The sequence below is a fragment of the Camelus bactrianus genome, chromosome 15, assembly GCF_048773025.1.
Source record: "Camelus bactrianus isolate YW-2024 breed Bactrian camel chromosome 15, ASM4877302v1, whole genome shotgun sequence".
Lineage (NCBI taxonomy): Eukaryota > Metazoa > Chordata > Mammalia > Artiodactyla > Camelidae > Camelus > Camelus bactrianus.
The window spans coordinates 58,744,343-58,771,842 of NC_133553.1; the positions used below are offsets into that span (position 1 = coordinate 58,744,343).

The 27,500-nt window shown below is 34.1% G+C and overlaps 1 protein-coding gene across 8 annotated transcripts in view; it reads left to right on the forward strand.

Moving 5' to 3' along the window:
• The window catches only part of EHBP1 (EH domain binding protein 1), a 281,810-nt gene that overhangs the window by 215,508 nt on the left and 38,802 nt on the right, over positions 1-27,500 (forward strand). For 5 of the 8 annotated variants that reach the window (XM_074341201.1, XM_074341202.1, XM_074341207.1 and 2 more), the window contains 6 exons: positions 7,707-7,854; positions 15,114-15,221; positions 18,307-18,431; positions 20,835-20,973; positions 21,130-21,236; positions 23,915-24,038. In XM_074341201.1, coding sequence (XP_074197302.1) covers positions 7,707-7,854; positions 15,114-15,221; positions 18,307-18,431; positions 20,835-20,973; positions 21,130-21,236; positions 23,915-24,038 — 751 coding nt within the window. The remainder of the gene's footprint in view (positions 1-7,706; positions 7,855-15,113; positions 15,222-18,306; positions 18,432-20,834; positions 20,974-21,129; positions 21,237-23,914; positions 24,039-27,500) is intronic. The other 3 variants (XM_074341203.1, XM_074341205.1, XM_074341204.1) reach the window with 3 other exon arrangements.

The following is a 27,500-nucleotide window of genomic DNA, read 5'->3' on the forward strand; positions in this document are numbered from 1 at the left end:
GTTAAAGCTTAATTCATGAGAATGTGTGTAGACATGTTTCTTACATAGAAAGACCTCTCGATCTATATTTTTTCAACTGACTGAATAAAAATATCTAATGTTCTGAAAGACACCCTTGGGTGGGTAATGATCTCAGCAGCTACACTGACAGTTTCTCATGTTCTAATTCACCTACACAAATCCATGGCATCATTTTTTGGCTAAAGTAATGTCAGTCGGTGACATTTGCGGCAAGTATAAAAAGGACCCCCCATGGCAGCCATTTTTATTTGATTCTTAAGATCCAAAGGCTGCTGAAAGAACAATTGAATGAAGTTGAGGATTGGAGAAACCTGATTTTCTTGTTCTCTGTGAAATGAAACTCTAGTCTTTTTCTTTCCCTTCCCCTTAAAAGCAAAAGTCTGCTAGGGGGTTGTAACTGTGTCAAAGCCGCTGGGATGCCACTGCTGATCACTTTAATTACTACGACTAAGGAGGATAAAATTAAAAGTAGCACCATTGAAGCAGTGGAAGAAAGCTTGCCTAGATGTCGGTGAACTGTGAAATATAAAAATTGCATACCAATACATTTTTATGGGAAGGAAACAAGGAATTACATTACTTATTCTTGAAGAGTTTGTCCTTAAATTGTCAAGTTTTACTAGTGCATCCATCTATGGCAGATTGTAGACCATTTTAAATCGATAAGGAAAATAGTAACTTGAAGTCATGCTGTGAAAAGGCTAAATATTTTTTCAGTTTATGTCCAAATTGGTTAGTTCTGATCCATCTTCTATATTTGAATATTTTAAATCTGTTGTGTTGAAATACAAGTTTTTTGCACCATAAGAGAACTTTTGCCTTATCCTAAAGATGTTAACAAAGAGAACAGAGTAAAGCTTAAATGTACCATATACAGCACTTTTCTGAAGGCTTATAATTTAAGGTCAGGAACCTGAGTTTTAACTGAATGTAAATAAGTTAGTTTCTCTTCACCTCTCTGTATTCAGTAGCACAAAGGGGAATTTAACCTGATTTGTATAACCCAAGTGTATAAAAAACTGTTGGTTTGTTTTTTTTAATCACAGTTACAGTAGGACCTGAGACAGATTTTCTGAACACCAGTTATGTAATAGGTAGGACCAGCACTTTGAAATCAGGCACTGATTTTAATTCTTACTATGCCATTTACAAGATGTATGACCTTGGGTGCTATATTTAAGTAAGATTCAATTTCTATCAAATCACAGTGATATTGTTACCTCAGAGAGTTGTAAATGTTAAATGAGACAGCACATGTGAAAATATTGCACAAGCACACAACTAGTACTTACTCAAAAATACAGCTTCCATCAAACCCTCTAAAGAGTACTTTCATCTTACAAAAGCTGGAATATCCCATATAACTCGTTCTAAAGCTCTAAATACTGTATAGAAAAAGATAAATGTCATCAGACCCATTCTTGGAAATCAGAAGCCTAACTACTTCAGTTTATTTATAGACACGGCAGGTAAATGAAAGATATATAGGTTTCCTGTGAATTAATTTTTCAGGTGTATTTCTTAATGACAGCAGTCTCTGATTTTCTTACCTTTCTTACCTTTCCTCCCGTTGAAAAGATTCCTTTTATTTTTCTCAGCAGATATAGTAAACAAATGACTTATTTACAGCTGTGAGTCACTGTCTTTTGAATGCAGAATGGTCGCAACAGATAACACATTTCTGTATTTGAGTAGGTTTACGCAAACATTGTCAGAAATATTCAAATATACTAACGTATAAAAATAGTGAAATAATCATTACTCTTACTGTCTGGTTATTTTATGATTTTGAGATAAACAGTATGTTGAGTAAAAGATACATAGATTTTTTTTGCAATGTGTTCTTTAAATATTACTGTAAAGTCTGACTTTTAATGGAGCTTATATATAAAAATTAAATGAATTATACTTACAATGAATCTGGAAATGTATAATACTATCATTTAAAATTGGTTGTCTAATCAGTTGCTGTAATTACAAGCTATTCATTCTGTCCTTAACAATTAACTTCTATTTTCTGAGTTGGTTCTTTGTCTTTAGGGAACTTAATGGGTGAGAAAACAAACAACACAGATACGCCATCCCACTAGAGAGCTCTAGGCCCAGGCAAAATTGTCTCTGTGGTGTTAGGACATTAGTAGAAAAGTAAATCAAGGCAATCTGATAGAGAACTAGAATTCTGTCAATCAGGCTCAAGATTTTGTGCTGTGTCCATAAACTTTGTTTACTGTAGGGTTTTATGAGTTGTAACCTGCCCTTGCAGTCTGTTAATGAGGCTAAATCTTGCTACTTGAGAATTGAATTACAGCACACCTCTGGGCTAATGGTTATAAACAGAAAGTCCCATTAAGGCTGCATTCTGATTTGTTCATTTGCATTTTTTTCTATTGTATAGAGAACAATGATGAGTAAATAGGTACAAACAAACAATTTACATGGAAATTGATAAAGTGTCCCTAATTAGTATTTAAAGTTGGTTTTATTAATGATTGCCTGCTTTAAATTGCACTCTTGATAAGCTCTCAAACATTTGCAGATGAGAATATTTCTGGGGGAGAAGGGTGAGGCAGTAGCTGGTAAGAAGAAATTAGGTTCCCATTTCATATTCAGGAAGGTAGAATGACTTATTTTAACACAGTTAAGATGACCCAAGACCACTTCATCTTAGTCTGAGAATCACCAAATTCCAGCTCTGCAAGAAGTTGTTATTCACGTAGTGAAATTCACTTAAACCTAGTTGCCTGGGGCATATTAAATAATGGTTTTTATTAGTGCTCTTAACTTTTCTTAAGTTTGAAAGATGAAAGTTTAGTAAAAGCTCAATTTTCCTCAGTTGGTCATGTAATTTGATACTTTTGGGGATCAAATTGGAGGTTAAGAGCAAGGGCCCTATAGTCAAACAGACTTGGGCTGGACACTTGGCTCTGACATCAGTTCTAGCTGTGTGACTTTGGAGCTCTAAACCTAAATATTCCCACTGGTGAAAATCGGGTAGTGAAAATTAAATGAAATCATGCACATAGAGCACTTAAGCACATAAAAGCTCAGAGATACCTGCAACCATCAGCAAAATCACCATTGTCAAGCCTGCATTTCCTTTTATTCAGAAGTACTGATAATGACTGAGGATTTTTGTATATTCTTACATCTTCAGTCTCACTCTGCCCAGTATGTACTACTCCTCTAACTACAAATAAGCTTGTGTCTCTAAATATTAAGAAAATTCCCCTCGAATGTTAGATCTCTCTTCTTTCGCCCCTACCGCAATCACCATCCACCCCAGAAGCCTACCATCTCATCTTTCCTTCCTTCCCCCAAGATTCTTGTATTACAAGAGTAGTACATGTGTATTATAGAAAGAAAATGAAGACAAATTAAAGTGAGAAAACAAAAATACCACATTTCCACACCCAGATGTCTCCACCATGACAACTTTGTGAATTACCTTCCAAGTCATTTTCTTATGTATGTATTTATTTTGCCAAAATGACAAAATGAGATTATTACTATATTAACTTTTTTTCAGTCAAGTTACATTTCCCCTCATTTAATATTGTGATTATATTTGGATTTCTCTAATTGATTCAACAGTGTCCTTTACAGCTGGTTTATCCAAATTAGCATCTAACCCAAGACTATACGTTGCATCTGGTTAAGTCCCTTTCGTTGTTGGGAAAGATAATTGATTAGTTGGTTTTGGTTGTGTGTTTGTTTTTATAACTCTCTTGTTAAAATGACCAGGGCAATTGTCCTGAATATCCTATTTTCTAGATTTGTTTAGTTGCTTCCTTGCTGTGTCATTTATCATATTTCTCTCTTCCCTGTGTTTATGATAAACTGGAGATTATATCTAAAGGCTTAGTAGATTCACTTTTTGGACATTTGGGATAGAATATTATAGGTGGTGTTTACTTCATGTGCTTCACATCAAAAAACATATAATATATGGTTGACTCAACATTAGTGATGCTAAGACTGACCATTCGACTAGTGGTCCCTAATCCCTGATCAAGTTTTGATCTCTCCATTTACAGTTAGGTTTTCCTTTTCCAACTAGGAAATTATCTATGTGGTATTACTTTAAGCTTTAATTATCTATGTGGTGTTCTATTGCTGTCAAACAAACAAACAATCCCAAACTTAATGGTGTAAAAATTGTTTTTATTCTCACTGATTCTGTGGGTCAGGACTTCACATAGAAAACAGTGAGGATGCTTTGTTCCACATTGTCTGGGGCCTCAGCTGGGGAGACTTGAACAGCTGGGAGGGGACCCAAAATGGATGAAGGCTGAGGTCATCTGAAGACTTTATTCACATGTCTGACACATGGGCCAGGAAGACTCAAGGCTGATTTTGGCTGGCAGTGTGGACTGGAGCATATCCATGGAGCCTGGGATTCTCACAGCATGACAGCTGGGTTCCCAGAAAGTACAAAATGCAAGTATTTCAAGAGAACTGGGCTAAACAGGTGTAGCCTTTACTGACCTAGCCTTGTAAATCACCAGCAACACTTCTACATCCTATTGATTATATACAAGTCACTACAGCTGGCCCACATTCAAGGGGAGGAATTAAACTCCACCTCCTGATGAAAGAGTGGCCAGGTAACATTACAGAAAGCATGTGGAATATGAAATACTGTTGTGGCCATCTTTGGGAAACAGAGTCTGCCACAGCATAAAATGAATATCTAGTTCCTCACTAGACACGTGCCTAAGTGCTTTAATAACATTTGACGACCCTTACTAGAATCAGTCATTCTTTAATGAATGGCACAGTTGTATCTTTATAATTTTAGCTTTTTAAAATTATTATTATAGCTGGTATTGTTTTGTAGAGTAGAACTTTCCCTCATTGACTGGGGCTATTTATTTACCCTAAAATTCACTTCCCGCTGGAAAGACAAAGATAAATTCTTGATTTTTTTCTTCTACTTACTAATTTGCAGGAGTTGTTTTAAAGGCTACCTCAAATGAGTTTATACATCCGTCTAAGGACTTTTTGAATATCATGATGAATTGATGAATCTTCATTGATTTAGTGTGATTTCATTGATTCAGTTCATTGTAGTCATTGTTTTGATACTGAAGTTTTTTCAGTTTGTCCACTGGAAGCTTCTATCTTGTCTCTGGATTCATTTGATACCCCTGTTAACCTACCCCCATTAATTTTGGTGTCTCTCAGAACTGGCCATCTCAAAATTTGTGAAATAATTGCCTAGGCATGAACTCCATCAGTCTGATGTCTACCCCTGTCCCCAGTGGTACTGCCTACCAAGTTTGATTGCTCCTTTTATTGTTCAGTCTAACTAATCTCTAACATCTACTGCAGTTGCTATTCCCTTTGTCATGAAAGCTTCTACTTTGATTCTCAGGATACATCAGTATTCTAGTTCTCCTCCTCTTCTTTCTCTGTCTCTTTTCCTTCTTTTTATCTAAATATAGATGTTTTCCAGGTTTAAGATAGTAGCCCTTGTTTTTCTCTACAGCATCTCTTCAGGTGCTTTCAGATATTCCTGTAACTTCAGTCATTAGCTCTGTAGTCATAGTTTGACTTCACTTCTCAGCATCAATCTCATTTCCCAGCTACTTAAATCTCTACTCAGATGTTCAGCCAGCCTCTCAACCTTGTCTTATCTAAAACCTCCTCTCCTTTTCTTCTTAGACTTCCTCTTTGTTTTTCTATTTCCATTTTTAGTGCTGCAGTTCTGCTGGTTGCCCAGATTTAAAACTTCTGACTCAGCTTTTTCTTCCCTCTACGTCTACTCAGTTACCAAGAATTGGTACAGATACCAGTTCTCCTGTGAATGTATTTCTTACACTTGTTTCTTTCCATTCCCATTGCCACCATCCCAGTTCTGAATCTCATCACAGCTTCTTTGGACTATTTATAAAAGCCACCTAGGTGGTTTCTTTCCAGTTCCTCTATGCCAGCCTGTCACATACACTGTTATCAGATTAATCTTTCTCAAAGACACCTCTGGTTGGGGGAAAAAAAAAAAGTTGCACGAAAACAACCTTTCGCTGACCCTCACTGTCTTTGAAATAAAAACAAAGTACTTCACCCTGTCAGACAGGGCTTCTCTATCTACCTAACTTTATTTTTCTTACCTTGTCTTTCTGTCATTATTTTTGTCTTGAGATAAGGAAAAACTAGATTATATATTTTTCACACAATATACTTTCTTGCCTGTGTATTGTTCCTACCTCTTAGGCTCTCCCACACTGACCCACCTAACTACCAATTCCCACCTGTACCCATTGCAAATCCTGCTCATTCTGCAGGCTCAACTCAAGAACCATGATGCAGTGATGCCTTCTGTTTGTCTCTCAGACAAAAATGTTCTTTCTTTCGTCTGAACTCTTGATGCATTTTGATCAGACCTCCTTATTGTGAGTGTTTTCTCTTTTTCTCTGTATTATAAGCTTTGAGTGTATAAATGATAAGCTTTCATGCTTGAAATTTCTATAACAAGTACCAAATATCAAGGTATATACTAAGGACCAGAGCTACAAAGATAAATCAGATATAGCTCCTGCCTTCAAGTAGCTCAATTCTACTGATAAAAAGGCATTTGCACAGAGTTATAACTTGACAAGTATTATTTTAAAAAGTAATCAAACACACGCACACACACACAGTACTATAGTAACATAGAAGAAGAGAACTTCATTCCACTAGTGGGGAGGAGAGAATAGTCAGGGGAAGTTTAGTGGGTTTAGACTGAATCTTGAAGAATGAGTAGGAGTTAAGATGAGAGAAGAACATTACAGGAAGAGGAAATGATATATTCAAATCTATGGGTGCATGAAACTACATGATAAGCAATTCTGTATAAATAGATGTGAGGTTTTATGGAGAATGGGAAAGGTTAAGGGAAGATAACTGCACAGATATGTTGGGGCCAGATTATTTCAGGCTTTGCTTTGTCATAATAATGCCTTATGTACTTTCCAGTTTCACATTGATTATTTGTGATTCATAGTAACTTTTTTTAGGAGGCAAAATATTTTAGTTACTTAATTCTCTATCATTTTTAGTTATTTCAAATATCAGAAACCACATTAGATTTTACTTTTTCTTCTCAGTGTTCATCTGGGGAGAGAGAGAGTGGGAATGAGATGGGTACATCAGTTACCTAATTCTGATTTAAAAACTACCAACAACAATAACTGTGTGACTGATGTACTACCCCCTTCCTGCTCCAGCCCCCTGAAAAATACCATTTCCTATATTTGATCAACATGATGTAACAGCATTTTCTGCTATCAAAGTTATCTTTTAGCCAGTGTTCTATGCCTTTACTAGAAAATGGCAAGTTAAATTCTATTCTTAAAAAATAATATTAATTGAAATTCTGTTCTCAGTATTGGGACTTTTTTTAAGCCTATTTTACTGATAATAGTTTCTGCTATTTTCTCAGTAATTATATTGCCAAACATTCTTTAAAGGCTAGTTTGAATTTTTAACAGACATTTTAATACAATAATTTGTAAATGTTTTTTAAAAATCTGATTCTTGGATGTCTTTTAAAAATGGTGTGACATCCAACTGATATAGAGCATTCTATTTATAATGTGGGCCAAGCACCATACTGTAAACCAGTTACTATCATGATGATCAGATTGAAAATGAAATTGCATTTCTGTCAATTACTGAGTTGGCAACTGTTCAATATATCTTAGCAGCAAGATGAAGAGCGACGTCGGCAGCTGAGAGAGAGAGCTCGTCAGCTAATAGCAGAAGCTCGATCTGGAGTGAAGATGTCAGAACTTTCCAGCTACAGTGAAATGGCTGCAGAAAAGTTGAAAGAAAGGTCAAAGGCATCTGGAGGTGAGTTAAAGAATCTTGTATCATATTCTACAGACAACCCAGAAATCTACAATGGACCTTTTGGGACTTTTTATTCTTACTTCAAAATGTTGTGCATCAAATACATAAAGTTTCTAACTTATTGATGCATTGCAAAAAATCTTAAAGGAAGCATAGTAAATCAGAAGATGACTGTGTTGCCATTTTCCAAATCAACCTTTTGGCTTAAATTTTAACAACTCAATAAGTACTTTGATTACAATTAAGTATAATTGGTACTCAAGAAATACTAAGAATATGATTTAGGAGAAAACTCATATGGGCCTTAGTTTGTTATTCCCTGTGATGCCTCATTAATTGCATTAGAAGTGGATAAAATGCAATCAAGTCATCAACATTGAGATCACAGGACTTGCTAGTGGAGAGCTTTGGCATGAAAGATTTTCACTTTGAACCAGATCTTTGGAAAGGAGCTTTAACAATGTTCCTGCATTATAGCCTGACCTGTAAGACTTTCAAATAAGCCCCATATGCATTTCTTCTTAGCCTCCTTATTCTAAGAGGGACTATTCAATATCTTTAGATTTTGAAATTCTAAGCTTAATGTTGGGACAAGGATTGTATATATATTTAAAGAGAATTTTAATTTTGCCTCTCAGTGCTTAATTTGGGCATCTTTAACTTGGAACTTTTACATTTTTATTTAAGAGTAGTATATTCAAGAGGCCTTTGGGCTTTTTTATTTCAAAGGTGTGTAACCTATTTATCTTCCAAAACATGCCAGGTACTTGTCCCGAGTTCATCATGCTAAGATCACTCTGGAGAGTAGGCAAGTGAGGACTCGAATAAGACTTTAGAGAATTGAAACAAAGGAAACTATTTCTAGGTCAATGATATGTTTCTTCAAAGTTAACTGAAACTTACTGCTATTATTTCTAATCGGTTTCTTGTATTAAAATCTTACTGTTGTAGAGCATTCCAGGCAGTGTCTATAGCATACAACCTTCTAACACATGAGTTTAAAAGCTGCTTTCCCAAGCAACTGTGTATCTGTCCATCTCGTCTTCTCAGAATGTTTGTATCTTATTTAAGTCTTTCATCTTACCTTTTCAACTCCTATCTTTCAGAATTTTTTTATTAGTTTCTTTACTCACTACTGAAGTTTTACAGTAATATCAGTAACTGCTCACAGCTACATTTATATAGTACTATGATAGTTTGCTTTCATTTATTATTAATAACAAGGTGTTTCTTTGATAATCATAAAAATTCCAGATACTCTAAGTAAATCTTAAATATCCTTGTCACCTTATATCTCATAATGATAGAAAAAGTCTCATATTCTTGACCCTCCAGATAGACTGTCCTAAAGCTACTAATACTGCTTTCCTATGTCATCATAAACCCACAGGAGAATAGTAATAATAAGATAGAGAAGCATCCACTGTCTCTTAATTTTTTTTTCCCAAAAATGAGCAGATAAAACTGCTAAGTGAGTTGTGAACTCTGGGAAAGCTAAAAAGTAAAAAATTTTTGATTAATGGTATGTGATGAGTCAGCTCTGTAATTGTTCTTATCTCTATAATCCAACCCTAGTTGAGGCTAAGCCAGGACTAGACTAGGTAGAGAGACTTCATCTATGTTACAACCCCAAAATGAGTATCTTCCCAACTTGGTAACTAGGGAAAGTAAAGATCTGATTTTGGGATCATTCAACAGGCAATAGAGTAAGTAAAGTACAAGTGAGGACTGGATCTCTGAAGCTAGCAAAGAAGTACAGACTAGAACAGGAAAAACCAGGTGAAATGTAGATGGGACAAGTTTCGATTTATGAGAACCTGCTGAAGAAGCTAGACTCCAGTCCCTAAGGAGATCAAAGTGAGCAGGGCACAGCATAACTTGGATGTTGAGAGCAGCCACATATCAGATGATAGGCTCTTAATCAGAGCTAAGGTTGACTTCCAACAAATGGAGCAGGCCGATTCCGTGACCTCAGTAGTGGATACTGCCCTGTCTTGATAAAGGTGTATGACTCTAACTAGATCTGCTCTGGCCTCAAGGTCTAAGCTGAAGCTCTTGAGGCTGGGAGTAGGGGAAGAGACTTTTAGGACAAGGCAGAGGGTAAAATTTCTGCCTAGAATTCAACCATCCATACACACGCATTTATCTTTTAGCAGTGGCAGCCACTTTATACTAGGCCAGGATTTGGCAAACTTCATGGAAAGGGCCAGCGTAAATATTTTAGGCTTTGCAGGCCATGTAGTCTCTGTCTTAACTACTCACCTCTGTCCTTGTAGTCTGAAAGCAGCCTTGAACAATGTGTAAATTAATGGCATGCATGTTATTGACCCCAAAAAGGTAGTCGGCTGGATTTTGCCCCCATGCTATAGTTTGCTGACCCTTGCTTGGCAAAGTGGAAATTCACTTGATTTCATGAGAGTCTAATTCCTAAGTGAAAATGACCCTATAAAGTTGATAAGTCAGGGGAAAGAATTAACAAATTAGTGTATACTCTTTCCATGTCTAGTAGGAGTTATCAGGTCTGAATAAGGAATGGCATGAAAGGAGAAAGAAAGAAGTAGGGACTAGCCTAAATTACGAACTGAGTTAGGAAGATTTCTGGAAGCAGTGATCCTAGTGACAAAGAAGACGGGGTAGTCAAAAGCTGAAATAATAAGGTGAAAGCACAGCCTAGGGCATGTTTTGAACATGATCCCAGACTCGTTGCCTGAACCTACTTGAAAAGCTTGCTTTTTTCCATTCTCAGCAACCAGCCTCAGTGAGAAAAGGAAACTTAGTAAGTTTGAGGTGTGGTGTTGTCAGCTTCATGGGTTTACATGCAAGGTATTTTAGGTCATGTAAAGCCATGTATTCAAGCAACCCACTTACATCCTTTTGCAACCAGAAATAGCCTAATTCTTGTGAAATAACAAGAATTAGTCCAAGGAGCTAGCTACATCCTAGCTTTTACTTGTCCTCCTCTTGACATAATTTTAGGACTTACAGGAGAATCAAGTGATATTGTGGTATACTACATGTGTTTTTTTCAATTTCTGCTTCATTTGTTATATACCTATAACAGCCTCATTTTAAAATCCTCCTTTTATGTACAAACTTGTGGGTTCATTTATTATATTAATCTTACTTGGTGGGGTGTAGTTGTTTGGGGACAAAGTGTGATATTTTCATTTTTAGTTATATGGCATTATGGTCAGAGAATATGGCCTGAATTTCTGCTTTGAGAATTAATACATTTTTGTTTTGGCCAGATAAATATTGAATTTTTGTTAATGGTCCATGGGCACTTTCAAGGAAGGTGCCTATCTAGTTTTAAGATAATATTATATCATGTATTTATTATATATGACATGGTATAGTAGGTATATAGATTTTATATATTTATGCATGTATTTATATATATACACACATATATATGTATTTATTCTGCAGCTTATCACTTTGGTTTGAGTTAGGTTAGGGTTATTTAACTTTTAAACTGACATTTTTGCCTCTCTGATTTAGATGGAGTAGTGTACTTTGTTTTTTGCATTTCAAATAAATAAAGGAAAATTTTAAAATTTTGTCCGTCAGAATTTGTGCCTACGTTAATCCTTATTTCAGTTATGGCAAATAGATTAATCTAAATTTGTTGAACCAAAATAAAATGATATAGGTCTTCAGTAATTTTTATTTTCAGCTTCTATTGGTAATATGTTTGTATTGTTTTCTATCTTTTGTTTGATTTCTATATAATAACTTTTTAAGTTAAGTGTTTTGCAGGGGACCTTCAATGAATCATGATACAAATAAGAAATTTTATTCTGAATATGTTTTTAATGATAGCCTCGATTTCTCTTTTTTTAAGTGCAGATAGTCTTCTGTTTTTTTTTTTTTTTTTTTTTTTTTTTTTTTTTGCTGTCACCAAATATCTTGGTTTTTCATTCAGTTTATTTAGAAATGATAAGTGTTATAAGACTGACCTTAATGCCGTGCTATTAATCATACCATTGGGATTCCCATTTTGCTTATAGTGCTGTGTGGTGTCAGCTGGGATGCATTGTCTCATTCCAGTGTATATCCAGTCTCTTTTTACCTTTTCCTGCATACATTATACATGCCATACTTGCATACTACCTTTTGTTGTCTGTTGGATCTCTAGTTTACTTTCTGCCATGCTCACCTAACGGGTTTCCAGTGGTTATCCTTAAAGATATAAATAATCTTATTTATATCATATATAATATGTAGTATCCTAAACACACACACATGTAAACACACATGCATTTTGGTTCAGCTAGAATGCATTTAGAGTATTTCCACAGGTGTTAAGAAATGTGTAACATTAGCTGTTAAAAAGATTTCAAGTATTCTTGGTAAAACTGAAGTCAGTGAATGGAAAGAAAGTGGAAATCTATTCTTAAGAAGACCTGAACTGTATAGGAGATCAGTTTTAACTCTTGCCCTTCCAAGTAGTAATCCTTTTATCTAAGGTAAACAATACATAAATAAACATTGAGTTAACCCACTCAGCATTACTGGTGAGTGGTAGTATAGAGATTTCATTTAGTCGGGAAATTGAATGGCACCTGTTTAACATCACCTAGTAACCTGGCACTGTCTAAGTGCATAATGAATATCCCAGTGTGAGTCCCAAGGACCTGAAAATACTCACATCCAACCACATCTCCAGACTTAGCTTCTTTTCATAGCAGTGTCATCCGTCTAGTCACTCAGGCTGGAGAGTCAGTGTTGACGTCTGCCTCACTTTTCCTCTCCTCTGTTATCCCTCCCCCAGCTACCCAATATCTAGTTGGTTTTCAAGTCATACCCACTGCCAATTCTTTTATGATAGGGTGGGCTCTCCATACTGCTTACCTATGGATTATAACAGTCTCCAACCTGGATTTCCTGCCTCCAGCCTTTCTGTTCTAGAATCTGACATCTAAGTCAGCAACCTCGCATGAAGGATGATGTCACATGGCTATACTCCTATGTGCAGTCCCTGGACTACTTTTTCTTTCACGTGTGAAGGCATGTCAGGATGTAAGCAAGAGTGATATTTTAGAAATAATATTGGAGCTACTCTAATTTATAAATAAAATAAGCTTCAGTGCTTATATTACTAGTAATTATTTTATACATACTTTACAACTGATTACAATAAGACACTTTGATGGGAAACTGCTTATATAGACTGCTCTCAAACAGCACATTGCTGATCATGTTTGAGCACCAGTGTCTCACCATTCCTACCAAGTAAAATCTAAACATCCTATTCTCTCCTTCAGTGCTCCCTGCAGTTTTACTTTTCAAGACTTACCTCCAGTTATTTCCCTTTAAGTATGCTTGAGCCAAATAGGACTTTATGTTCTTCGAACATAACCTACCCTTTCCTGATTTCATGCCTGTAATGCCCTCTCCTCAGTTGTACTTTTTGAAACCCTGTACATTTCTGAAAACCCAATTTAAAGATTAGTGCTTCAAAAAATAATTCCTGGTGCTATTGGCAGGGAATAACCTTTTCATCTTTTGAATTTAATCTGTGCCTTGTTTTTTACTCCATAACATTTAAATGTCCTACATGGTATTTTAGTCATTTGAATGTATAACTTTTAAGGTGGAATAAATGTACAACTTGGTATCTCTTCAACATCTAGCACTGTTTTGTGAATTGCAGATCCAGTACACAGTAGAAGGTTCTTTGATAAATAAATGAATGAATGTTGAATTTTATGCTTTCACTTTAAATTAATTGTGGTCAGTAATAACCAGTGGAGGCTGGTTAGCAGCAAGTAAGTACCATACTCTAAAAACTATTGATAGTAAACTATCTGGCACAGAGTAATACAAGGAAATATTTGTTAATTCATTTCCCTTTACTACAAAATTTTTTGGAGAAAAATTTTTTGAGGCTAATGAAGATAAAGACGGTAACTTACGAAATTAGTCAAAGTAATTGTGCTAAGCACAGTTGATTAGAAAAGATCTCTCATCTGGTTGTACTTAAAATATAGTCATGTGTAATTAGCACTTTGGAAGCATGTAGCAATGTTTTTTCCCCTGGGGGCATTTCTCATTCTTTTTTTTTTTTCTTTATTGCATTCTTCTAAATGGCTTACACAGTACATAGGAAGTCTTCAATAAATGTAAACTATTATTATTAATATTAATACTCATATAAATATTTACTTGAGAAGCCCAAAATTAAACACAAAACTATACAGGGAAAGAACAAATATTGAAGGGTTAAGCCAAAGTTATAGATTTGGAATTTCTCAATTGTAATAATCTTTGGAATACCTCATTATTAATAAAAATTACCCTATGAGAAAATAAACTGTAGAGTAGTAGGAATATTCTTCAATTCCCAGGGCTAAACAGATATTTCTCCAAAAGGTATATTGCCTGTCAATGGTAGAATTTAAAGCTAAACTTCTAATATGCAAATCAAATTATTGCTTTGCCTTTTTAAATGTATAATATTCAAAATTACATAACCAATTTTATCACTAGGATTCAGAAAGGAAAAAATATATAATTTTCAGTGTAAAAAAATGATGCCATTAATTAATTGTGACCTAATACATTTTACTAATTGTGTAAGAAATAGTGTAAGACTACCTCATTTCCATGTATTTAATTTTGAGTAATAAACAGTGTCTTCCTCAGCTTTATGTCTTCCAAGATGTACTATCTTATTTCTAAACTTTCTTTTTCATAAAGGTACTGTCTGTTCTCATCTCAATCTTGTCTTTCAATTTATCCATAATGCTTTTATGATAACATTGCATTAAATTAATAATATTGCATTTGTCTTCAAATGATTAAAATATAGCTACAAATTTATAAAGAATGATTTGCTTCTTTATACATTATATATAATAAATGATTAAAATGTGAAATTTAGAAATGTTATTTGATGACTTTGTTACCAAACCAACTTTATTTTCGTGTACTGTTATTAGAGATTTCTAAATAGATTACATTTTGAAAGATAACGATTCTCTGACCTCAGTGATTCAGAGATAGCATGTGGCAAATTGTCAGAACCTTTGCTTCTGCTTTGATGTGACAATTCATCTTTGACATATGAATATAACATGTAAATGTTAATCCAATAGTGAAAAAGTGACTTAAAAGTGATTTCTTAACTTGCTCATCTGTGTCAGACCTGAATTTGAACAACTGTCATTAAAATGCTGATTTTTCTTCTTAGTGTTTCAGACAAATGATATAAAGTAGAAATAACATACTAACATTATTGCTACATGTTCCTACAGATGAAAATGATAATGTTGAGATAGATACTAACGAGGAGATTCCCGAAGGCTTTGTTGTAGGAGGTGGAGATGAACTTACTAACTTAGAAAATGACCTTGATACTCCCGGTAATTTCACATTATAAATGTTTTGTGTCCTGCTGCATGGCAAACTCAACTGTTACATTTTTATTATTATCTCATCAGTGATGATAATAAGTGCTTTTTGTAGTTTTATTACATCTTATACCCTCACAAATCATTTAGCTGAATCCACTTTCCATCAATTTTATGTCATTATTTTATTTTAGACTTAGTGTTAAAATTAACAATAAAATTGAAATAGCAAATTCTAGCTTTTCTCTTTTTACTAGATTCACTTTTGTATTTTATGTTATATGGGACAATTTGTGGCCATTCTATGATTGGTTCCCATCTCAGCCTAAATATTTTGCTGTGATATTGTAAGTTATAGATTAATACCTATGGAATACTTCAGATATAAATCTAAACCATGGATCATCGTTTCTATTGGTTTAGAGTTGAAAGTCTTAGCTGTAATAATATTTTGTAAATTTTGTGCTTACTTCAAATATTTACAACTGATAAATTACTTTACACATAATAACTGATTATAATAAAACTCTTTGAAAACTGCTTATATAGACTACTATTAAATTAATCTCATATCATATATCAGTAAATATTATACCAATAATCACTTTGACAGTTGAACCTATGTTATTATATAAAATATAAAGATACTCGCTTGTGGTTTAATAGGTGAGTGTTCTGTATGCATTGCCTTTATAAGTCAGCAGCAGGTAGCTTTGTATACCTGAGATGTTCCATAAGTGCTTATTGAATTGAATTATTTATAGCAATAAAAAGTCTTTGGCAATCTCCCTAGAGTTAAGGATAAGAAAGTGAAATATCTTATGTTTATATTTTCCTATAAGAAGCTAAAGGGAGAGAGCAGGTATTCTTCCCAGCCGTGGCATGTCACTGCAATGCCAACTTGCTTCGTTTCTTCACCTATTTGAAATCATGCTATTATTTCTCCAAGAAACCATCAAACAAGGGTCTTCCTGACTATAGGGGCATCCCCCCAAAATCCATATCTTTTGTCAGTAGCTCCTTCAAGGTCTAGTATTAAATTATACTTTTACTGGATACAAGTCAGTTTATTTATAATTGTGTCAGTCCAGGAGAATGCTGATATTTAAGGAAAGTTTTTAAATGTTTAATCCAAAATGAGGACTACCTTTTACTTCTTTGTATTTAAAATACTGTAAAACTTGGGCAAGTTTCATTTTTCTTTTTGAAATAGCTTTTTGTTATTTCTTACCCACCTTCTCACCACAACCACCACCCAAGTCTTTATCAGACCAATAACATCCCTTTACCACTGAGGGCATCCCTAAGTACAGAATTGAAGCCTTAACATTTGATTCATAGAATTATAAAATCAGTGACAATAAGTGGTGCATATTTTCTGATTTAACAGTAGATTATGAAGACAAGACAAATGAGCCATTTTTTAGGTAAGGTAAGGGGAATAGTAATAGCAACATTGTGGATATTTTAATGTATTTAAAGGTTGGTTAATGTTAAGTCTAACAGGCTTGACTCTTGTCCTTTTTAAAAACATTCTTCCTACTTTATGTATGCCAAAAAAGAAAACATATCTGTCTTCTTGTTTTTGGAGTTAACTAGTATATTGTTTACAACTCTCCAGCGTGCCAGTAAGTGTTGGCATGTGCATTGGACAGACTTTCCAATTCAGACTTTGGTTTATTTCATGGCAAGAAGAAATAGGAATGCAAACTGGAATCTGGAAGCACATAGCATACATTATGATTTTTATCCTTGCTTATTTTCCCCAAAATTCTTTTTTTAATATGTATATAAAAGTCATAATGTTTTAATAATAGATTGTTTAATCTTTATCTTGATTTGACCATAGTTCATCAGATACTGTTTAAAAGAGAAGCCTAGCAATATAAACTGACCGATTTGCATGAAACTAATGATAATAGCATTTATTATGAGTCTTATAATTAGAAAACTTATTAATCTTTATGAAAAATATCATTCAGCAAATGCTTGGCATGTCTTTTATAATCGTTTTATTAAAGAGTTGCTTTGAGTGAATTGTTTGAGAGAATTGTTTCCATTTGTTTCTGAACTATTTTATTAAATAAAGATTAATTTACTTGCTAAAAGTTATTGAAATTGTTACAGCCATATTTTATTTATTTTAAATTTCTGTCCATATTTCATATGTTCCAAATTTTGATAATCTTTATTATATTTCTGCCCTCTAATTAGAAGATATTTGTGAACATATACCCTGTTTCAATGCTGGGTATATATGTACACACATAAACATTGGATTCTAACCCTGTATACATGACTGTCTGGGATCATATTAAGAATTTAATGTGGTATTATATGTATAAATTTAATATACTAGAAGAATTAAAGCTATAAAATAATATAATTAAGAGTTAAATGTATCACCTCTTTTATATACCTACTTTGTGATACCTTGTTTTATTTATAAGTATAACCTCTATAGTTGCTAATATAAATAATTACATTAAATTCAGGCTTAAGTTTTCAGGTAAGCAGAGCTCCTCTCAGCTATAGAATAACTGAATGGTCTTCAGGTATGTTGATTATATTCTTTAGGGTGACTGGGGAAAAATACATATATATGCATACACACACACATACACATGGAATATATGCTAAGAGACTAGGTTTTAATTGTTCCCACCACAAAAAAAATAATAATAATTTTCTGACATGATAAGAGTGTTAACTGAATGCTATGGTGGTAATCCTATTGCAGTATATAAATGTGTCAAATCAACACATGGTACCCCTTAAACTTACACAATGTTATATATCAATTATATCTCAATTTTTTAAAAAAAGGAATATCATCAACATCCCTAAAGACTACTCAGTTATACTGTAGTTATATAGTATGTAATGTGTATATGTATATATGTGTATGTATATATATGTGGGTGTGTGTGTATATATATATGGAGTTCTGCATATATCTGCTTTGATATGTTATTTCACAACCCTAATCTCCTTTCTTTTTTTTAAATATAATATTTCTGTGATGTCCCCTAAATTGATAGCCTATACATCTAAATGCTTCTCATTCAGTTATTCGTCGTATTTGCATATTTAACAGAACAAAACACTAAGTTGATGGACTTGAAGCTGAAGAAACTCCTAGAAACTCAGCCACAGGTAACAAATTCACTCTCCACTGCTGCTCAGAAAACTGTAACTGAGGGCTCAGAGCAAGACATTAAGGTAAATCTTACTTGTTTAAAATATTTGACTTGATATCTGTGTATTCTAATTTCAGCTGGTACTTTATAGTCCTAAAATCCATTTCTTACCAAATTCTTCATGTTAAGATTAAGATTTTAAAATTTTTATTGAATAGCCAGTAATTTAAATATCAATATGGTAATTAATATTCATATACTGTTTTTCAGAGAAACTACTACTTTAAATTGATGTCAATAAAAGTAGAAACTAAAAAAAGAAACTATTCTTGACTTCTGTATATATTTGTCTTGCTAACAAGAATATTGCTAAGAGAATTCTAGCATATTTTCTATCGTCCTCAGCCTTCTACCTGTTTAAATGAACTAAATAATACCTGAAGATAGTATGTGACTGAATATAAATTTTTAGGATACTTGCATGTGCTTTGTGCCAATATGAATCTTCCTTGTGTAAGATTTTAGCCACAACGTCACATTATAAAATGATGGTGGTGGTGGTGATTTGAAGTATTCATATTATCCACACTCAAGTCATCTCCCCTTTTCCTTGAACTGTATCGTTAATATTTCTCTAGCTTTAGGGCACTTCTAGTCTTGTATAACTTTTCACCCACCTGCAGACTGTGGGGACTGCCCTGCTGACTGAAAGGATTTCCTCCCCCTGACACAGAGATGCTTTGAAGTCCCAAAACAATGACTTTCATTGCTTTTCCCTTATACTGTCAGTTTCTATAAATTGGTGATGAAAGTGTGTGGCAGCACCAGAGGACTTTTGGTCTCTATCTTTGAACAAAAGGAAGTCTGGATCAGGTCTGATTTTTTGCGTTCAATTTAGCTTTCTGCACTGGATTTAATGCAGAATGAAGCTGGCCTAAGAATAATACAATGGATTGAAAAGGCTAACTGAATTAGTGGGTTTAGAGGAATACATTTGTAAAGTGGCAGAAGTCCCTAGTCATAAAAAGATTTAAGATGGGATTTGCTGGCTAATCACACTGATATTTTAGCATGTTGCCAGGCCTCAAAAAATTTAGCTGTGTTTATTTTGGTAAAGACTTGAGTTTTAGACTATTGGGCAGTTATTATGATAACAGTAGAATACACTCTTTTCTTAAACAAACAAACAAATGAATAAATAAAAGGCGTAATTGTTTCTGTCCTAGCTACATAGCTAGCTCATTATAAGCATGATACTAACAATAAATATAACTTTAAAATAGAAGTATTTTCATTTTTATGGTTTAATTATCTAAATAGATGAAATTGATTTGCTTTCCAAAAAGCTCTTATGTAATTATTTTCAAACTTATTTCAACAAAAGGTGTGCTTTAACAGCTTTTCTTTGTATGGATCTATTTTTAGTTAGGATTTTTTAAATGGTGCTTATAAAGAACATATAGAGTCCATCTGTTCTCTTCAAGCTTTCAGCATTGATTTGGGGTTTTATTTTTTTTTTAATAAAATGCAGTTTACACATTTATAAATGAGGCATTCTGTGTTTGTGGAAAAGGATAAACTGTTACCTTCCCTTGAGGATTCTGTATCCCAGGCCTCCTTGAGGCTAGAGAATAGGCCATTGGAGGACTCCCTCATTACTGATTGTCTCAATGCAGAGGAAGGGCAAAGTCTTGGTAGCTTTTGATAACCAGTTTCAGCATTCAGCAGGCTTAGCTATTAGTCATGCATCTTAGCCTTTCCCTATTTACTTTCAAAACACTTAATAAAAATAATAAAAGATTAGGTATAAAATGAAATATTTGTTTGGTACACAGCACCTCGGTATCTGCAGCTTCCACACACTGCAGTGGTTCAGTCTTCTGGGATATTTCTTGTTGATAGAACCATTTGAATTTGTTACCAGTATTAACATAGGAAGCTCTGGAAAAGATAATTGTAGTTTCCTTAGCTGTAAAGGGCTTACTTACAAATCTGGCTTTGGAAAGTTATAGCTGATGAAATGCAGTTCAGTGGGGTAGTATTATAATCCTACCTTTTAGCCTTCATCCAGCATTAGTGGTTTATCTCAATGGGCATAAAATTAGAAACTAGTTCTTCTTGTCATACAAGTCTGTGGGACTGTACAAACCGATGGGGCAGAATAGTGGGGCGGGGCAGGGGTGTATAGACAGAGGCACCATGGCTTTTAAATGATACATATCATCAGGAGAAGACACAGGGGTTCCCAGTAGCTAATGAATCAAAGTTATTAAGAATGATCCTTCATTTAAACCATGTCTCCCCAAAGTTTTGTTTACAGGCAATAGACCTTGCAGTTGAGCTGTTAAGAGCTCTTTACAATCCTTTTTTGTTTCAAAACGTTTCTAAATTGTCATTATCTTAAATCAGTAAACGTTGTTCTACTAGTGTGTAATTTCATGTTTTTAAGATCAGGGCTCTCTTACCACATTTGTTTTCCCTTTAGAATGGCACAGAAGATCTCCGGGCTGAGCGATTACAAAAAGCAACAGAACGATTTAGAAATCCTGTTGTGTTTAGCAAGGATTCTACAGTCAGAAAAACTCAACTTCAGTCTTTCAGTCAATATGTTGAGAATAGACCAGGTAGGAACATTTTTTAAAATGTTTTCCCATTTTATGATTTAACAATATTTAGCTCTGTGTGTGTATGTATATAAAAGCTGATAATGTAAATCCACATTTCAATACACAAATATCAAACTTTATAATAATTTTACATGTCTTTCCCTTTTTTTTAAGAGATGAAAAGGCAGAGATCAATACAGGAAGATACAAAGAAAGGAAATGAGGAGAAGGCAGCGATAACTGAAACTCAGAGGAAGCCATCAGAAGATGAAGTGCTTAATGTATATTAATTTTTTGTGTGGTTTCATGATTGCTGATAATTCCAAACTGTATGTGGAAATAGTGCCTTTATTTGTTAAAATGAGATGTTAGGTTTTTTAAGATGTCAATCTCCAGTGCATTCAAAGCAGAGTGAGAGGGGTGCACTGTTGAATTAGTCTGCAGTGTGGTGATAATTGTCAGATAAAAAAAAATGAATTTTTCAGAGTTCCACAGCCCCAGCTTCCTTGAGACATTTCCATCAGGGCACTTCCCATAAAGAGATTCCAGTATTGATCTACCGGGAGGATTTTAATTATTACAATAGCAGATACCGCAGAGCTGCAGTTAGAGGGAAAAGTCACATGAGACCTGCTAGAATTTCTCAGCCAACCCATTTTGTTGGCTTGGGTTAATGGGTGTTCAACCTTTCCATTATCCAGATCAGCCGTGAATTACTAGCTGAATGATGTTTGCATTAATATAATATATATGGTAATTTCTTCACTTAATTAACGGGGAGGTTCAGCTCAGTAGGGGTATGGGCTGATCATGTGTAAAATTGATTTGTGAGGGAAATATTTGATAGACCGCAGGGAGAAAGCTGCTTTTGATGGACAGCTGCGGGACAGAAGCAGGAAGAACAAGTTTTAACTTGAAATTTTGTCTGGAAGCATAGCTCTCTTTAATGGTGCTACTTTTTTTTTTTTAATTATCTGTAGTTTGTATAAATATTTTCATTGTTTTTACTGTTCAAATTGTCTTTGTTGGATTTGAAAATCCTTGTAAGTGTACTCAGAATTACAAACTACGTTTTAGGGCCCTGAAAACTTCCCATTTCTAAGTTCTCATTTTTAAGTTGTTTTACTAAGATCTGTAGCATCTTGGTACATAGAAGAACTCACTGGTATATCCTGATGAAATATTTGGTATAATTTATAAGTTACAGAACATTTGAGTATACTTATATATTCACACTAAAGAAACATATTTATAAACTTTACTATTTTTAACTGAACCAATCAGTAAAAGCAATGAGGTTTATGTGTTGCTTTTCACTTCTTCTTTTTTATATCTGTGGTACTCATAGTGTTTGTTTTATTCATCTGGATGGGAATGAGAAAAAAGTCCTTTTTGAAAATGCTCTGGTGTCTGGCAGATAGGTACAAAAAACGTTCACCAGATTCCAGGTTTTAAAGTTACCATTAGCATTTGTTCTGCTGTTGTAATTTTTCTGTTTTATTTCATATTGAGATGGGAGAATATCCACTTCGTATGAATCTTTTAAAAGTACAGTGTCTATTTGATCAAACTATCCTGAGAAACTATCAGTTTTATGATTTCTTTAACTATTTCAGCTTTAAGTTTGTTAACTGCTATAATCAGTTTAACAGTAAGCTGGTTTAAATTGAGTTCACATGTGAATATAGTTTACAGGTTCCAAAGATAAATAAGTTATACGTATGGTTAGACAGGGGTTGTTGATGATGAGAATTCCAAAATATCCTCATAAATAACATAATTCTTGATTTTGTTTCTTGTTTAAGGAATAACGAAAGAAATTCCTCATGGCTTCTTAGAGATTAATATGCTTCTAGGTAGGGAAGGGATTTGACAGAAGAGGATTGTTCAGATTGATTTCTCTGGATAAATGTTATAAGTGCTGATAGTAGTGGTGGTAGTGCTGAGAGTAATCACTTAAGCAGTTCTTCAGTATTTCTCAGCTACTTAGGAAACTTACCCTAGAAATGTCACAAGGTAAACAAGCATTCCAAAGGGAGCTATAATTAATCAGTTTGTAACTATATCATTAATAACCCTGCCCCCTAATGATTTAAATTTGTAATATGAAAATAAAAACTAAACTATACTGGTACTCTATAATGCAACTGCCACTTCAAATAAAACTTCTAAGGATAATTTTTCTTTAACATGGATGTTTGTAAAAACTGAAATTTCAAATTGAAATCCAAATTTGGTTAAATGGAAGATTAACCAAATTAATGTACTGATTGTATAGATCCAGTGTAGCAAGGTTTGAAACCACCTGTCAAGTTAGCATTCACAGCTACAATAATTAGTAATACATGAACAGAATAACATGTTAAAGTACAGGAGCCAGCTGGAGGGAAAACTGGAGATATTAAAAATTTCTCTTTTATCATTTTTAAAGTGCTTTAAAATAGTATAGTAACTATGAAAATAAGAAATCTGTCTTTTTAATTTTGTATTTTTGTGAGAGCAAATCTGACTTTTTTCAAGATAGATTCTTTAGAATCAATTTCTTAGTTAAACTCCATTTTTGTATATTACACTTTTGAATTAAAGATGTCATTGGCATTTGTTTTGACAGTCACCAAGGAAAAAATTATCTTCTATCCTTGTCCATGCTTAAATAACTCTGACTCAACTCTAAGGAGAATTTTTTTCTTACTTAGTGTTAACTTTTGAAATCTGGCAAGTCTGGGTGTTAAATTATAAATATAATACTAAACAGCTGAGATTTCTCTATTTACAAAAGTTTTGCTATATATAATACATATGAAAATTTTTTGAATCACAGAGAGTTGCTTTTTGGTACCAAGGGTGATACTAAGGGCGTATTTGGTTCTCTAGGTAAGTGCTTTACTAAGTGTTTGTAGAAAGGAAAAATGCAACTTACAAGTGATTTTTTTTCCTTCCTGTTTGTTCTCGTTAACAGAAAGGGTTCAAAGACACCAGTCAGTATGTTGTAGGAGAATTGGCAGCACTAGAGAATGAGCAAAAGCAAATTGACACCCGTGCCGCGCTGGTGGAGAAGCGCCTTCGCTATCTCATGGACACAGGTACGGTGCCCAATTACACTGTAAACAGTTTTGGCAAATTGAGCGTTCACAAACTCTTATAGAGTTTTGGAAGTGTGAATCTTTGAAGCCTGAATGTTCAGCAGAACTGCCTTGAAAATAAAAAGGCTGCGATTTGCAGCCACCTCTCTGGGCCCTGGTGATAAGAGTGCCTTCATGGGAAGTGATAACTCGCCCTGATACCGTGTGAGCCAGCACTATTGAACAGTGTGCTCATCCATGCAGAGTTGGAATACACATCTGTGCCTCATTGATATGCCACTGCTTAAAAAAAAGTAAGATCTTCACTGTTCTACTGATTCATTGGGAAAAAAAAAAGATTTGGCCAGCTAAAGCCATGTACTGCATGAAACAGAGCACTATGCATAGGGGACGGCTCCATGGACTAGATCACTGAAATTTGAGAATACTATCTGGTTACTGATGCTCCACAGTTGTTTTGTTTTTTTTTTTTTTTTTTTTCCAAGAGAACAGGTTTTTAAAAGTCTGTAATACTTTGTGTCACAGTTGCATTTGAAAGGATTAAGGTATATAGGAAGGTTTGTAAGAATGGTTTAGAGCAGCAAATTAGCTCCTAACCAGAGGGTTTGATTGGCATTTAATGCTGATTGCCAATAGTGATAGAATAGATCTAAGCATACAGTAAACTATTGGAAAAACTCTGTGTTTGTGTACTTTTAAGATATATATGTATATGCATATATTTCTTTAAAGTGCTGCCCCTACAAAAGGAAATATAGGAAATAAGTTCAAATCCATTCATAACAAATTAAAAGTAAGTTCTATTAAGTAAAAAATGGCCAAATAAAAGAGTGGAAACTCCATTCCTTTAGTCTAATTAATTACTTGAATTTTATGGCAGTGTTAAAGTAGATTAGTAAAGTAAATTAGTGGTAGTAGATTAGGATTGGAAAGCTTTCTTGAACTTTTTCTTCCCTGTTTGCCAAAGATAGATTTACAATTAAAGATCTCCTCCAGAAATAAGCATTTATATGGTCCATTTGAAAATTGCCTGTATTAGTGAAATCAGAACATATTAGAACAGGAAGAGACCTTTGGCTTTATCTGGCCCTATTGTTTTCAAACTATGTTCTGTGAAGCCCTTCAGGGCTTCTTCATAGGCACTTTGGGGGCTGTTAGCACAATTAAGGGAGCAAGCAGATAGGAAAAGAGTAGCTCTGAGTTTATTTGTTTGAAACAGGGGGCTTCTTGGAAGAGTTCATTTGAAGAAAAGATTCTACTGGTTATGATTTAAAACCAAAAAAAAACTATAAAAATTTTTTTATGAAAACTGTTAACTAACCTTCTCATTATACAGAGAAGACAGGCACAGGAAAAACTGAATGTCAAATAGATCAGTAAGCGGTCAACATAGGACTAGAGATTGTCACCAAAATCCTATTATACCCGATCCTTTCTGCTATACCAAGTTACCTAGAACATGTTTATCATTGCATTAATAAGTTACATGTATGCTCATTTTTATACATATACTTTTGTGTGGGTTCAACAGATATTCCATAAACCAATCCATTGTTTCACATTTGCATTTTTGCTTTGGTTTCTAAAGGATTTGGAAAATATTATGTTTACATAATACTATGTTATTATATTATTAATATTATAACATAAATATTATGTTAACTATATAAAACTGTAAATACTATGTAGTATAATTTCTATAATACATTTTTAATTACTTCCTTTAAATATTTTGAGACTAATTTTTTTTTAACAAATTATTTCAAATGGACCACCCTTCCTCATTTGTGTTGGATAGGTTAGATGTTACTATTATAATAGCCTTGTGCCACTAGAGAAAAAGCTAGAAATTACGGTTCCTTTCCTTCTTTCACTCTTGGAGCCTAATTTATTGAGGGTTCTAATTCAAATATACTCAAGTTCTCCTTCCCATCCCACATATTACCAGTGAAGCTTTGTAGTGTCCCCATCCCAGCTATAGGTCACTTATCATCTGAAAGACAGCCATGGACTACGATTGATGCTAGAATCCCTTTAGGGCTTCATATTGCATGCTACACAGGTCAGAATCTGGTCTAGACTAGATCTGCTAGACTTGGTTCCCCAACTTGACAAGCTCCAAGAATCACCCTGGGTTGTATAGAACCTCTTCCAGCTCAAATAATGGTTTCCCAAGATTTGCCTAAAGCCTAGTTAACATCTGAAGTAAAAGATAAGGTGTTACAAAGGGAAAGCATAGATTCATTCTTTCTCTTAGGAGTTCCAATACTTCCAGCTTTTCATTTATTATAGTAGTTAGTACCTTTTCTCTGGTATGTTAGAATTTTCTTTGCCCTTTCTGAGTCTCAGCCTTAGAATTAAACACAGCCAATGGCATCTATATTCTTTACATGATGAAACTGAGGCTCAAGAGGGGGAAAATGGCTCATGTAAGATGACCTAATTGCTAATAGCTGAGTTAGGGCTTGAACCCAAGTTTTCAGGTTTTCTAGCTCTTGAGTCAGTTCTGTTTTTCTACTGCATCTTTTTTACAGCAAAAACATAATTTATATGCTATTTCAATCTTTATATTCTTACAGATACTGATGATATATAATTTTTTTATTAATTTGAAATTCACATATAAAATTAACCATTTTAAAACCTACAATTCAGTAGCATTTAGTACATTCACAGTGTTGTACAATCACCACCACTGTTTTCATCATCCTACACAGAAACTCTAGATTCTTTAATTCCTCATTTCTTCCTCTCATGGTCCCCTGGGACTCATTAATCTACTTTCTGCCTCTATGAATTTGCCTTATTCTAGATATTTTATATAAGTGAAATCAAACAATAGTTGTCCTTTTCTGTCTGGCTTCTTTCACTTAGTATAATGTTTTCAAGGTTCAGCCATATTGTTATGTACCACTACATTATTCCTTTTTGTGGTTAAGTATTATTCCATCATATGTATATACCACATTTTGTTTAGTCATTCAGCCAGTGATGGACATTTGATTTGTTTCCATCTTCTGGCTACTATGAACATGGTGTACAAGCATCTCTTTGAATCCCTGTTTTCAGTTTTGGGGGATATACCTAGGATTGGAATTACTAGATCATCTAGTAATTCTCTGTTTAACCTTTTAAGGAACTTTACTCAATTTTAAATGGGTTGTGAAGTTTATTTAGAAGTTAATTTGTGGAATTGAGAATACAGTTTCCAAAAGAAGCACTGTTATAAGCATCCACAGGTCAGACAAACCCACAAAAATCTATCTAAAATATAACTAAAATAATACTGATAATTATGCTCGACCTGAGTCCTTGGTTCCCAGAGCTTGAGCAGCTCTGGATTTTAAGCACCAACCCTTTTGACACTGAAGCTCTTGCATCTTGATTGAGAGAAGGGTGGAGCCTGGATGGTGGCCTAGACTGCTGGGCATTTCTCCTGGCATATTGGGAGAAGGCTCTAGC